Genomic DNA, 13,208 nt, shown 5'->3' on the forward strand with positions numbered 1-13,208 from the left:
GAGGCCGAGGCAGGCAGATCACTTGAAGTTAGGAATTCAAGACCAGCCTGGCCAACATGGTGAAACCCCATCTCTACTAAAAATATAGAAATTAGCCTGGAGAGTTGGCGGGTGCCTGTAATCCCAGCTACTTGGGAGGCTGAGGCAGAAGAATCACTTGAACCTGAGAGGTGGAGGTTGCAGTGAGCCAAGATTGCACCATTGCACTCCAGCCTGGGCGACAGAGTGAAACCCTCTCTCAAAAACAAACAAACAAACAAAAAACAAACCACCAAATATTTAAGTAAATTATCACAAAGCAGGAATTCAGTTCATAGAAGATACGGAAAGGAAACAGAAGGAGATTAACATGAGGTTGCAGAATTTAGGAAAGAAATGGAAGAAAAAATGAAAGTCCAAATTAGTTAAAATGAAGTCTAAATTGCCTTAAGGAGACCAGACGTTGCAGAAGATATAATAGTAAAAGGACATGGAAAACAGGATTGACAAAAGCTAACACAATATATGAAAATAACAGATCATCATGAAGGGTCAGAGAGAAGATAATAGATTTGGAAGCTAGAAAAAGGCTATACTACATATATAAAAATTATATTCTCAAAGAAGAGATACAAAATAATGGAACGCAGCAAATATTTAAATTTATGATTTAAGAAAACTTCCCAGAAATACAAGATTTTCATCTATACATTGGAATAACTCACCATGTCCCAAGAAAAATGATACTAAATGGCTTACACCTGAGTGCATCAACATAATAAGACCAAGTGACTTAAAAGGGAAAAGCCTCACTCCAGACTTTATTTCAACAATATTTATTGCTAGAAGTCAATAGAAAAACGTCTACAAAGTTCTGGAGGACTTAATTTTGAAGTAAGATGGTCTGGAGAAATAATTTTATACCCAGCCAAACTGTCATTAAAAAATAAAGACATCAGCCAGGTGTAGCAGCTCATGCCTGTAATCCCAGCACTTTGGGAGGCTGAGGTGGGTGGATCACCTGAGGTCAGGAGTTTGAGACCAGCTTGGCCAACATGGTGAAACCCCGTTTCTACTAAAAATACAAAAATTAGCTGGGCGTGGTGGTGGGTGCCTGTAATCCCAGCTACTCGGGAGGCTGAGGCAGGAGAATTGCTTGAACCCAGGAGGCAGAGGTTGCAGTGAACCAAGATTGTGCCACTGCACTCCAGCCTGGGTGACAGAGTGAGACTCTGTCTCAAAATAAAATAAAATAAAATAAAATAAAATAAAGACATCAGACAAATGTCTTACAGCATGCAAGAATTGAAGGAACTTTCTGAAGAAACTATTTAAGAATGACTTTCAGCCAACTGAGAGAAAATGGAGAAGCCACAGCAAGAGAACTGATGCTGAGAGCTGAGTCCATCCACCTTGAGGACTGGCATTAAATAAAATCTAAGAAGAGTGGCTACAAATGTAGACGTTATAAATCTTGAAACTAGAAAGGGTATGGTTAACAAAAAGTGAGGGGAGCAGAGATAATAGGAAGTGGTACAGTTATACACATTCCCTATCAAAAAATTATTTTAAAGGGATTATTCCATTAATAGAAATGTAAGTATATGTAAGAGCATAATGTTAAACAGGAAGAAAATCAATGTAATTAACTAGGATTCTGTAATTTAGGAGAGGGGGAATAGGGCAAAGCAGAAGTATTGTAATATCATTTTTTTAAACACTAGAGTCAATAGCTAGAAACAGTGTCAGCATCTAAAGCTGCGCTGTGCAGTCTTGTAGCCACATGTGGTTCTCGGGCAAGTAAAATGTGGCTAATTTGAATTGTGCGTCCTAGAAGTGTAAAACACACACCAGAGATTGAAAACAGTATGGAAAACAGAGCGTAAATATCTCAATAATTTTATATTGATTACACATGGGAAAGATAATATTTTACAGATATTTGTATTAAATAACATATTACAATTAATTTTACTTGTGTCTTTTTACATTTTTCATGTGGGTACTAGAAAACTTTAAATTGCATCACATTCCTGTTAGACAGTGTTGGTCTGAAGGAATGAAATTAAGTAGATTATATGAAATTGTAATTATAAAGGTGATCACTAGAATAAAAATACAAGCCATTTAAATTCTCAGAACAAGATGTAGTGGAGCTGTGGCACACCAGCCAGAAGATCCCCCCTAGAACTCAGCACTCGTCCTCCAGCCTCTGGGAATTGTCCTTGCCTGAAGACAACCGGTCCCCATGGTCACCTTCTCTCCCTCCCCAGTGACTGGTCAATGCATAGGTACGAAGCCTTTGTCCCGTGCCCCTGTAGGAGACAGCTCTGAGGGGCCAGCCCAGCTCCACAGCCGAAGCCTCCGTGGTAACTGTGCTGCAGATCCTTCTCTCTCTGCCCTGCTGCCTTCACCTCCCCACAGGTGCCAATCCCGAGGGCCCTCCTGTCAGAATTTCCTGCAATACAAATCTCTACCTCAGCATTCACTTCCTAGAGAATCTGACCTGCAAAAGGAGTTTGAGAAAGTAGATTCTAAAGTTGGATTTGGGAGCCAGATCACCCACCAGCATGCTGGTGGTGAGGCACCCGTGCCTTGTGGACGGGAACGCCGTGTGACTCACTGTGTCTTAGGTTTACTCCTACGTTTGCTCATAAGGTTGGGATTTGTCCTGTGATCCTTTCTGAGTTTAGCCTATTTAAGTCTCTTGATAGGATAAATGCTTCATCTTTGTTTTTCATCATATTTGTTACACTTTCTATTTTGTTTTGTTTTCTTTTGTTTTAAATTTCTTCTTTTTCTTTTTTAATATATATATACATGTGTGTATATATGTGTGTGTATATACACATTTGTGTGTGTATATATATTTGTGTGTATATATGTGTGTGTATATGTATTTGTGTGTGTATATATATTTGTGTGTATATGTATTTGTGTGTGTATATATGTGTGTGTATATATATTTGTGTGTATATATATTTGTGTGTGTATATATGTGTGTGTATATATATTTGTGTGTATATATATGTGTGTGTATATATATTTGTGGGTATATATGTGTGTGTATATATATATTTGTGTTTGTGTATATTTGTGTGTGTATATATATGTGTGTATACATATTTGTGTGTGTATATATGTGTGTATATATATTTGTGTGTGTATATATTTGTGTGCATATATTGTGTACATATTTGTGTGGGTGTATGTCTATATTTGTGTATGTATATATATTTGTGTGTGTGAATATGTGTGTGTGTGTATATATGTGTCTGTGTGTGTGTGTGTATATTTGTTATTCTTGTTGGTGGTGTTGTTTTTCGGCAGAGATGGGGTCTCATTATGTTGCCCAGGCTGGTCTTGAACTCCTAGGCTCAAGCGATCCTCCCGCCTCAGTCTCCCAAAGTGCTGGGATTACAGGTATGAGCCACCATACCCGGCCCTATTTTTTTTTTTCTATTCATTTTCTTTTATGGCCATCTTCTCTCTCATTACGTTACACTTTCAATTTGTATTGCTTCTTGCTATGGTTTGAATGACCGTGTCCCTCCAAAATTCACGTTGAAACTTAATCCCCAATGCAACTGTATTAAAAGGTGGGACCTTTGGCAGGTGATTCAGACATCAGGGCTCTGCCCTCAGGAGTTGATTAGCACCCTTATAAAAGGGCTGAAGGTCGGCCGGGCACGGTGGCTCACACCTGTAATCCCAGCACCTTGGGAGGCCGGGGGTGGGGGGCAGATCACCTGAGGTCGGGAGTTCGAGATCAGCCTAGCTAAAATGGTGAAACCCCATCTCCACTAAAAATATAAAAACTAGCTTGGCGTCGTGGTGCATGTCTGTAACCCCAGCTACTTGGGAGAGTGAGACAAGAGAATTGCTTGAACCCGGGAGGTGGAGGTTGCAGTGAGCCAAGATGACGCCATTGCACAGCCTGGGTGACAAAGGCAAAACTCCGTCTCAAAAAAAAAAAAAAAAGGGCTCGAGGTCAAGGGGAGCACTCTCTGCCCGTCCCCTCTGCCATGTGAGGGTTCAGTGTTCCTCCCTTTGGAGGATGCTGTACCAAGGCACCATCTTGGGAGCAGAGACCAGGCTCCCACCAGACACCAAAACTGCTGGTGCCTTGATCGAGGCTTTCCAGCCTCCAGAACTGTGATAAATAAACGTGTTTTTAAAACATATATATAAACTACCTCATCCGTGGTGCTTTATTACAGCAGCATGAATAGACTAAGATGGTTTTTTTTTTTTTTGAGACGGAGTCTCGCTTTGTCGCCCAGACTGGAGTGCAATGGCGTGATCTCGGCTCACTGCAACCTCCGCCTCCCAGGTTCACGCCATTCTCTGGCCTCAGCCTCCTGAGTAGCTGGAACTACAGGCGTCCGCTACCACGCCCGGCTAATTTTTGTATTTTTAGTAGAGACGGGGTTTCACCGGGTTGGCCAGGCTGGTCTCGATCTCTTGACCTCGTGATCCACCCGCCTCGGCCGCCCAAAGTGCTGGGATTACAGGCGTGAGCCACCGCGCCCGGCCTTGTTTGTTTTTTTAAACCTGTCAAAACGTGACTCATGTTTTGTGGCACAGGTTAGGTCTCCAGGAAATAGACTTCGAGACAGAGATGATGTGCAGAAATATTGTGGGGGTTACCCTTGGGGTCAACACCTGTCAGAGAGTGAAGGAGGCAGGGCTGGAGGGAGGGAGGAGCGAGCTGAGATAACCAAGCCTCCTCCAGCCCTACAGGAGCTCTGCAGCCTCATGGTTGACCCCAGTTGGTCTCAGGTGCCTGGGTCTTTATAGATCTGTACCAACCAGTCGCTGATGTGGGCCGCCCCTCAGAGGGATAACTGACCCCGAGCAGAGGGGGACGTTAGTGCTTGTGTAGGGGAGGGTTTGATGACGCACCCAGCATCCACTACAGGCCGCCACATGCACTACTCACAGCTCCTCCGGTATCCTGTGAGGCCTCTTTTTCTAGCGAAAATTTGCAAGTAGGACATTGCTTGGGTGAACTACAGCGCCCCCTGCCTCCCCGCCTCGAGGCTGCAATGGATTCATCACCCCCGGCTCCACCACGCAGTCTCCATCTGCTCCAAGAGATGTGGTGACCTGGATCCTCATGCCGGGACACCATGCCTCTGTCAAACTTGAGAGCTGCCCGGTGACCATGAAAACCAGGCAGAGAAGAAACAGGGAGCCTGTAGCGGAGGCACGTGCGGGCATATCTCCTCCAACGTGAGGTGTCCGCTCAAACCACTGTGCCACGGCCAGGGGCACCCTCTCCAGCCTCTCCCCTTAAGCTCTCTGTTCAAGATTCACTGCTCTTTATTTTCTGAGTTTTACTTCATTTTATGCTCATGGAATAATTGCAAGAATGAGTATAGTAGAAAGCCTCCATACCGGCCGGGTGCGGTGGCTCACGCCTGTAATCCCAGCACTTTGGGAGGGTGAGGTGGGCGGATCACGAGGTCAACAGATCGAGACCATCCTGGCCAACATGGTGAAACCCCGTCTCTACTAAAAATACAAAAATTAGCCGGGTGCGGCACATGCCTGCAGTCCCAGCTACTCCGGAGGCTGAGCCAGGAGGATGGCGTGAACCCGGGAGGTGGAGCTTGCAGTGAGCCAAGATGGTGCCGCTGCACTCCAGCCTGGGCGACAGAGTGAGACTCCGTATCAAAAAAAAAAAAAAAAAAATTTACACAGGTTTATCTTTTCTGGCATTAACTTTTTTTTGTTGTTGTCGTTGTGGTTTTTTTTTTTTGAGACGGAGTCTTGCTCTATCGCCCAGGCTGGAATGCGATGGCGCCATCTTGGCTCACTGCAACCTCCGCCTCCCGGGTTCAAGCAATTCTCTTGCCTCAGCCTCCCGAGTAGTTGGGACTACAGGTGTGCACCACCACGCCCGGCTAATTTTTTGTATTATTTTAGTAGAGATCAGGTTTCACCATGCTAGCCAGGCTGGTCTTCAACTCCTGACCTCGTGATCTGCCTGCTTCGGCCTCCCAAAGTGCTGGGATTACAGGTGTGAGCCACCGCGCCCAGCCTGTTTTGTTTTGAGATGGAGTTTTACTCTGTCGCCCAGGCTGGAGTGTAGTGGCGCGATCACAGCTCACTGCAACCTCCGCCTCCCGGGTTCAAGTGATTCTCCTGTCTCAGCCTCCTGAGCAGCTGGGATTACAGGCACCCGCCACCACACCCCACTGTGGCATTAACATTTCTGAAGAATACAGTCCCTCTTTTGTTTAACAGAATATTCCTTATTTGGGTTTGTCTGAAATTTCCTCATATGTAGATATGGGTTGTGCATTCCTGACTGCATTCAGTGATGCCATGTCCTGCTCTGGTGCACATGGTGTGCACCTGCCCTTTACCAGGGATGCTGAGTTTTATCACCCGCCCAACAAGTGGCCTCATTTCTCCACTGAGACTAACAGTCTATGGAGACAGACTTTCAGATCTTAAAATATCCTTCACTTTTTTTTTTTTTTTTTGAGACAGGTCTCACTCTGTCGCCCAGGCTGGGGTGCAGTGGCACAATCACTGCTCACCACAGCCTCGACCTCCTGGGCTCAAGAGATCCTCCCACCTCGGCCTCCGGAGTAGCTGGGACTACAGGCACATTATCGTCATGCTCTCTAATGTTTAAAGTTTTTTTTTTTTTTCTTTTTTTGAGACAGTGTCTCACACTGTTTCCCAGGCGGGAGGGCAGTGATCTTAGCTCACTGCAACCTCTGCCTTCCCAGGTTCAAGTGATTCTCTTGCTTTAGGCTCCACAGAATAGCTGGGATTATGGGCACTCGCCACCACGCCCGGATAATTTTTGTATTTTTAGTAGAGACAGGGTTTCACCATGTTGCCCAGGCTGGTCTCAAACTCCTGACCTCAAGTGATTCTCCTGTCTCCACCTCCGCAAGTGTTAGAATTACAGGTGTGAGTCACCGTACCAGGCCACAATACCCTTCTCTTCACCGAAGTCCTCATTTGACATCTACGTGATGATTCTTGCCAAGCCCTCTCGTAAGAGTCTTCCCTGGTTGTGCCAGGCGGACTCAAGCCCTTGTCTTCGGGCCCCTCCACCGGTTACAGCACAGCACCTCACTCTCTTATCTGTTTATGCTTCTCCCTGCTTCACAGGACCTCTGGCTACCCAGCACCCAGTTGAAGACTGCATGAGATATGTGTTTAGTTCACTGAATGACTGAATGAACAATAATAAATGAATAATAAAGGAAGGAACCAACTGTTGAACAAATCAGTGAGGACTCTTCAACACGAGGGCCAGAACCCTCAATCTCAATGATGTAAACCAGAAAAGGAGTGAGGGTAGACCCCTCCAGAGTGGTTCTTCTATCTCTTGGTTGGTGAATTCTCAGAGAACTGAGTAATGCTTTTGCATCAGGAATCAAGGCTGGTGCATGTCAAGTTCTCACTATTCATTGGCTGATCACTGGGAAACAGGAATGAGGCTCATTCCTTTCTTCCCGGTCCCCAATTCCCTTCTTCCTGGTCTCCAATTCCCTTCTTCCTGGTCTCCACTCATTTGCGCAAGCCACACATCTGGAGGCCATCCTTCACTCTCTCCAGCTTCCCTCCATCAGCGAGTCTTGTGGTGTCCACCTTCCCAAGTCTCTCTGCACTCTGGTCCAGGCCCCACAGCTCCCACCTGGCCCGTGCCTCTTCACGCCCCACCCCTGCTTCCTATCCTCTCTCTGCATCGTGCGCCCCGAAGATTCACGCACTTATCCGTCTCAAATTTAAAGTGTGGCGAGTCCTTGCCTTCCCATCCTCCACTCTAAACGCCCTGAAGACAGGCGTTAGGGCTGTCTTCTTCAAACCCTCCCCCGGAGCCTAGCACAGGATCAGAACGTGCACGTGTTCCACAAATGTTCAATCTGCGAAACAACGACGGACTGCAGAGCCAAATGGCCCTGGGGTCAAGCCCACCTCCCTGCCTCCCGCCTTGGGCTCTCCGGCGCGGGGCCGCCGTTTCTAAAACCTCTCCGACTGGTGCGCGTTCGCAAGCTCCCCAATTGGTTCTTCCGCGCGCTAGTTTGCTCATCACGGGTGCCAAAGTGCAGAAAGTTCCAGAACCACGCCGCCCGGACACCAATTCTGGCTCTATCACTGACACTCTGGGTGGCCCGTCGCCCTGGGCCTCAGTTTCCTAGTGTGCAACGTGGGGTGTTAACAGCGAGCAGCCGAGAGATTGGAGAGGTCACACGGGACCACGTGGTCCCCACGCAGGTGTGATGATCAGGAATTCGTATTTTTATGGAATGCAGTCTCCTCCGCCAAGGCCAAGGCCAAAGTCAGGCAGGGTCCAGCAGAGACGGCCGGGAAGATACCGCAAGCTCGCCAGAAGCCGCCGGCCACGCTCGGCTACGCGCCCGCGCCCGCGCACCTACTACGCGCCCGGCTCGCTCTCCACCCCCTCCAGGCTCCGCCCCTGCCCCGCCCTCCAGGATCCACAGCCAATGAGTGCGCGGCCCCTCATCCGGGGATCCCGGCGCGGCCACCGCCTCCCGCGCACACACGGCCATGGCGGAGGTGAGTGAGCGGGCCGGGGGAGCCGGCCCCCCGCCCCCGCGCGTCCGCGCCCCCCGCCACCGTAGCTCGGCCTCGCCGTGGGCCCCAGGGACGGAGAGCCCCGCTCTAGAGCTCTGATGTCGGCCGGGGCGCCTGGCCCGTCCGGGGCCGGAGGGGCGCGGGGCTCCGTCGGCGGCCGCCCCCGGCCCGGCCCCCCCCCAACTCCCCCGGCTGCCACATCGCGGGCTTCAGTGCGCATGCGCGGCGGCGCGGGGCGGGCGGGGGCCGGGGTGGGGGAGGGGAGGGACGCGGGGCGGGGCTGGTGTCGGGGGTCCGGTGGGCGCGCGGCCGCGTTCCAGGGTCCGGCTCCGGTTCCCGGCCCCGGCCCCGCGGCACGCAGGCCTCCCCTCCCGCGCCTTTGCCAACTTTGCGGAGAGCTGGGGCCGCCAGGCGCCCCGCGCTCGCCGTCGGGATCCCGGTGGACCCACCGCGCCTCCGCCGCCCGCGAGCCCCCCGGCGGGGCTGGGTCAGACCCCGGGCGGGATTTGAACTCCTGACGCGGACCCGCCTGGCGCAAACTGGGCGCAGGGTGGGTGGGTCTGCTGGGGCCTAGAGAGCGTCGGGGCTGATCTCAGAAGAGTTGGACCAGCCTCTCCCGGGCACGAAGTTACTTCTGGAGCCGCCTCCCTCGTCCAGGAAACGAGCCCGGGACCCTTTATCTGAAATCTTTGGGGCCAGCTATATTTTGGAATCCAGAATTTTTCCGATTTGAGGATCTGTGGGATTTTGGACTGTGATGTTTGATCAAACCCATCTAGGACTGTCTAGGATAAGACAACAGATAGCTTCGTGTCAGGTCAAACCAGGAAGGAAGAAACTTTCGTTTTTGGAGCTTTTTTTGATTTTGGAGTGGTGGATGAGCCTGTGTGGACTTGCTTTCACCTTAGAGGGCCTTGGTGAAGATGGAAAGAGATAATGTAGGTGAAGGTGCGGCGGCTGCGAGGTGCGCAGGCAGTGGGACTCAGTGCATGACTTCTGTGCGCAGAAGTTACGACAGGCGGGCAGACCCAAGAGCTGATCCTATCTCTGGGATAGAGCCCATAGGAAAAGGTGCCCACCCAGCCAGGCACAGCCGCCTCGTGGGAAGCCGGGATTCGAACTGCGGCCTGGCCGTGGTGCCACGGTGCGTGTTTATGTCTTGGCACCACACGAGTGGGCGTTGTGGAAGGCAGGACTGGCCATTCTCTCCCCCTGGTGACGACCTCAGGGGCAGTAACAGGCCTTGTGTTTATGCCAAAGACGGTGTAGGTGTCTCGCTGCTAGGCCAGACCTCACCAGCCAGTTCCTTCATCGAGAGTTAGTTCTTCTTGAGACGTTTAGGGAGACTGAGTCCCCATGCGGATGGTGACTGGCCTCCAGGGTCGGAGGCAGAAGCCGCGTCTCCCAGTGGCCCTGCAGCGACGTCGTGGTCGAATGAGTTGTGCTCCTGGCATCTGGGCAACACACATGGCCTGACAGGTAGCTCTGTGTCTGGGATGGCACAAGTCAGACTCCCAAGCCAGCCTCCCCCAGAGCTGCCATGTGGCTGTTCTGCCCTGCCCTAGGCTGAGCTCCTTAATGTACACAGCAGCTCGTGGTCCGGCTGCTCCTGGTAACCCTGTTTTACAGTTTGGGGTGGTGCCCTGTTGAGTGAATTTGATTTGATTTTCTAAGGAGGTCCCGCTCTGTCCTCGGCCTGAGGATCTGGGAGTGAATGGAGCAGACAGGGCCTGTGCTATAGGGATGCAGAGTCTGGTCAGAGAGAGACGTGGGTGGGTTAGGACCTACAAGTATGCGGTGCTGAGCGTGAGGGGCCATGGCGGGCTCTCTGACCACCGGACTTGTCCTGTGTGGTCTTGTGCAGGCTGCCCCTTTCCTCCTCTCTGGAATGGGAAGCTTAATGGTCAACCTTCAGAGCTAGGAGGTCTGATGAGGTCCTGCCACAATGGCTTGTACATGGAAGTTGAATCTTGTGAAGTTGACGATATTGCGCTGTTTTTAACCCGTAAAAGTGGCAATTTGTCACTTTATAGCACGTGATCAGTACTAGCTACTTTATTGTGTATCAGTATCCCAGATTAATTATGAGCACCACAGTGGCAGACGGGAATGCTTCATACTTTTCTCAAGGATACTAGATTAATCTTTTAAAAACCTAAGAGCACCATCTTTTCCTCCTGCCTAAAACCCTCCATGGCTTTTCATGGTCCCTGGGGTAAAATGCTCCTCCTTGCTGAGTCCCGCAGCCCTGTGAGGTGGTCCCCACGGATCTGCTGCCTACTCTAGGGCCCTGGGCTCCTGTTTGCTGGTGCACTCTACCCCTTTAGGGGCTGCCAACGAGTGATTCCACCTCGACTCAGGCCCCCCAGGCCTTCCCTGACCCGCAGTTGCAGAGCCCATGCGCCCTGTTTTCTCCTCTCGGTACCATACATGTCCACTTGTTTGTTATCTGTCTCCAAAACTAGCAGCTCCATGTGGGTGGAGGCAGGTGGAACTTGTTTCTCGGGTTAACCACCACGCCACTGCCTTGCTGAGCCCAGAGTGGGCGCCCGGGGAACATTGGTCAGACAGAGGAGTGGGGTGCTGGGCGGTCCAACAAGCTCCTGGCACTTGAGTTGGTGTGGGTGGGAGGAGGTTGTTCCAGTGACACTGGGGAGAGGGCTTGGGGCATGGGAGAGGTAGGTGCAGCCGTCTTGGCGAATGGAACCTGCCACCCTGTCATTTTGGGTTAAGCTTTGAAGGGTGGCCCCTTGTGCTTTCTGGTGCACTCTACACCATTGGGGGCTGCCCTGGGAGAAGGGCTGGTCTGTGCTCTGCACTCAGGCCTCTGGTGCAGTCTTTATGCTGAGTAGCTGGCTGCCGCTTCTGCTGCCTGAAGACCCTGGTGGATGCCTGGGTCTGTGGCCTGTTGTCCTCTGGACCTTGTTTCTAGAACGCTGTTTGCGCTTCCTTCGCTTTTTTTGTTGCCTGGAATACCCTTGGCCTGCTCCCCCTCTTTTTCCTGCGTCCACTTTGACAAAACAGAGGACTTTGTCTTTCCTGGGAGTGAACTCAGAGGGAAACATGCAGTGTTCTCAGTGAGTGAAGCAGAGTCCCTGGGAACCTGCTTTGAGAGTAGACTTGCACTGGACACCAGGCAGGGGCAGCAGGAGGAAGAAGATCCGTGAAGTCTGTATTCCGTGGTAAGTTCCAGGAACTCAGAGTCGCCTGGAAATGAGCTTGGGGATCCCAGGCTGCTCAGGGCCTCCCTGTTGGTGGCCCTTTCTGCCGTTCCCAGCCGCTTCCCTCTTTGCCCCCCTCTGCCTTAGCTCTCCTGTTAAATGGCAAGTCACATAAGGGCCAGATGCTCCTCAGACCCTGCAGACCGCCTCTCCTGGGGCCGTATGTTACTCCCTGTTACTCGATGTGGATCTCGAGCCTGCGGGGCTGTTGTCCACTCGCCGTCCAGACTGGGGCCTCACTCGATGTGGTCGCCTGCCCTCCCCTTGTTAGTCCGGCTCCTGGTTGCGGGAGTAGAAAGCCAGCCCCTGACTGAGGCAGGAACCGTTGCCCAGAGAGCCTGTCCTCCCCCACAAGCCAGAGGGTCCTAGAGGGGCCGAGGGTGATTTCAGAGGTCACTTAGGGTGCTGTCCCTGTGGCTTCACACCGCGTGTGGCTGTGCAGAGTGGTTGTGGGCTGGTGGCCACCTGCTGTGTCCTGGAAAGACCTGAGGCCATCTCTGTCGGACCCGGGCCAAACCCAGGGTGGGAGGCGTGAGATGCCCCTGCAGGTGCCATGCACTCTGTGCCGCTTTTGCTTCCAGTCCCACTGGGGGCCCTGCTGGCTCTCCCGTCTGTCTTCTGTTTGTCCTCTGCCACCACGGAGCTAAACTTTCTACAGCTGGATGGGTCATGTCACTCTCCACTTAGAGCTTGAGGTGCTCCTTGGTCCTTGGCAGCCTTGTTGCTGGAGTCACTCCAGGGCCAGTGGCTGCCCCAGCTCCCTTCCATGGCTTTGCTGTACGTTGCTGTACAGTCGGCCCTTGAACCTCACGGGTTTAAACTGCATGGGTCACTTATACATGGATTTCCTTCCATCTCTGCCACCCCGAGACAGCAAGACCAACTCCTCCTCTTCCTCCTCAGCCTACTCAACGTGAAGATGATGAGGACGAAGACCTTTAGGGTGATCCACTTCCACTTAATGAATAGTAAATACACTTTCTCTTTCTTACAGTTTTCTTAATAACTTTTTCTGTAATTTACTTTTTATGTGAGAATACAGTACATAATACAATATATAAAATGTGTTTATCAACTGTTGTTGTTATCAGTAATGCTCCTGGCCAACAGGAGGCTATTAGTCAAGTTTCGGGGAGTCAGAAGTCATGCATGGGTTTTCACCTGTGTGGAGGGTTGGCACCCGTAACCCCGTGTTGTTCAAAGGCAACTGTACTAGCTGTTGTGCTCCCCAGTAGTGTGACGGGCCAGAAAGGGTTTGCAAGCCGCTGGCCTGAGCTCCACTTTGTAAGTGCACCACTTAACCTGCTGTGTGAGTTTGGGTAACCGACTGTCTCTTTGAGCTTGTTTCCTTGTTTTTCTTATGAGGGGAATGATTATACCACCTGTGAGGTTTTTTTTTTTTTTTTTTTTGAGACGGAGTCTCGCTCTGTCGCCCAGGCT

At 50.9% G+C, this 13,208-nt stretch overlaps 1 protein-coding gene across 1 annotated transcript in view; it reads left to right on the forward strand.

Annotated features, from left to right (window-relative positions):
* Positions 1 to 8,464: 8,464 nt before the first annotated feature.
* Positions 8,465 to 13,208, forward strand: part of MIER2 (MIER family member 2) — a 35,628-nt gene continuing 30,884 nt past the window's right edge. The window contains exon 1 of the mRNA XM_030798640.1: positions 8,465 to 8,529. Within this exon, the coding sequence (XP_030654500.1) occupies positions 8,521 to 8,529 (9 nt within the window). The 5' untranslated portion in view covers positions 8,465 to 8,520. The remainder of the gene's footprint in view (positions 8,530 to 13,208) is intronic.

Source organism: Nomascus leucogenys, chromosome 18 (genome assembly GCF_006542625.1).
Source record: "Nomascus leucogenys isolate Asia chromosome 18, Asia_NLE_v1, whole genome shotgun sequence".
NCBI lineage: Eukaryota > Metazoa > Chordata > Mammalia > Primates > Hylobatidae > Nomascus > Nomascus leucogenys.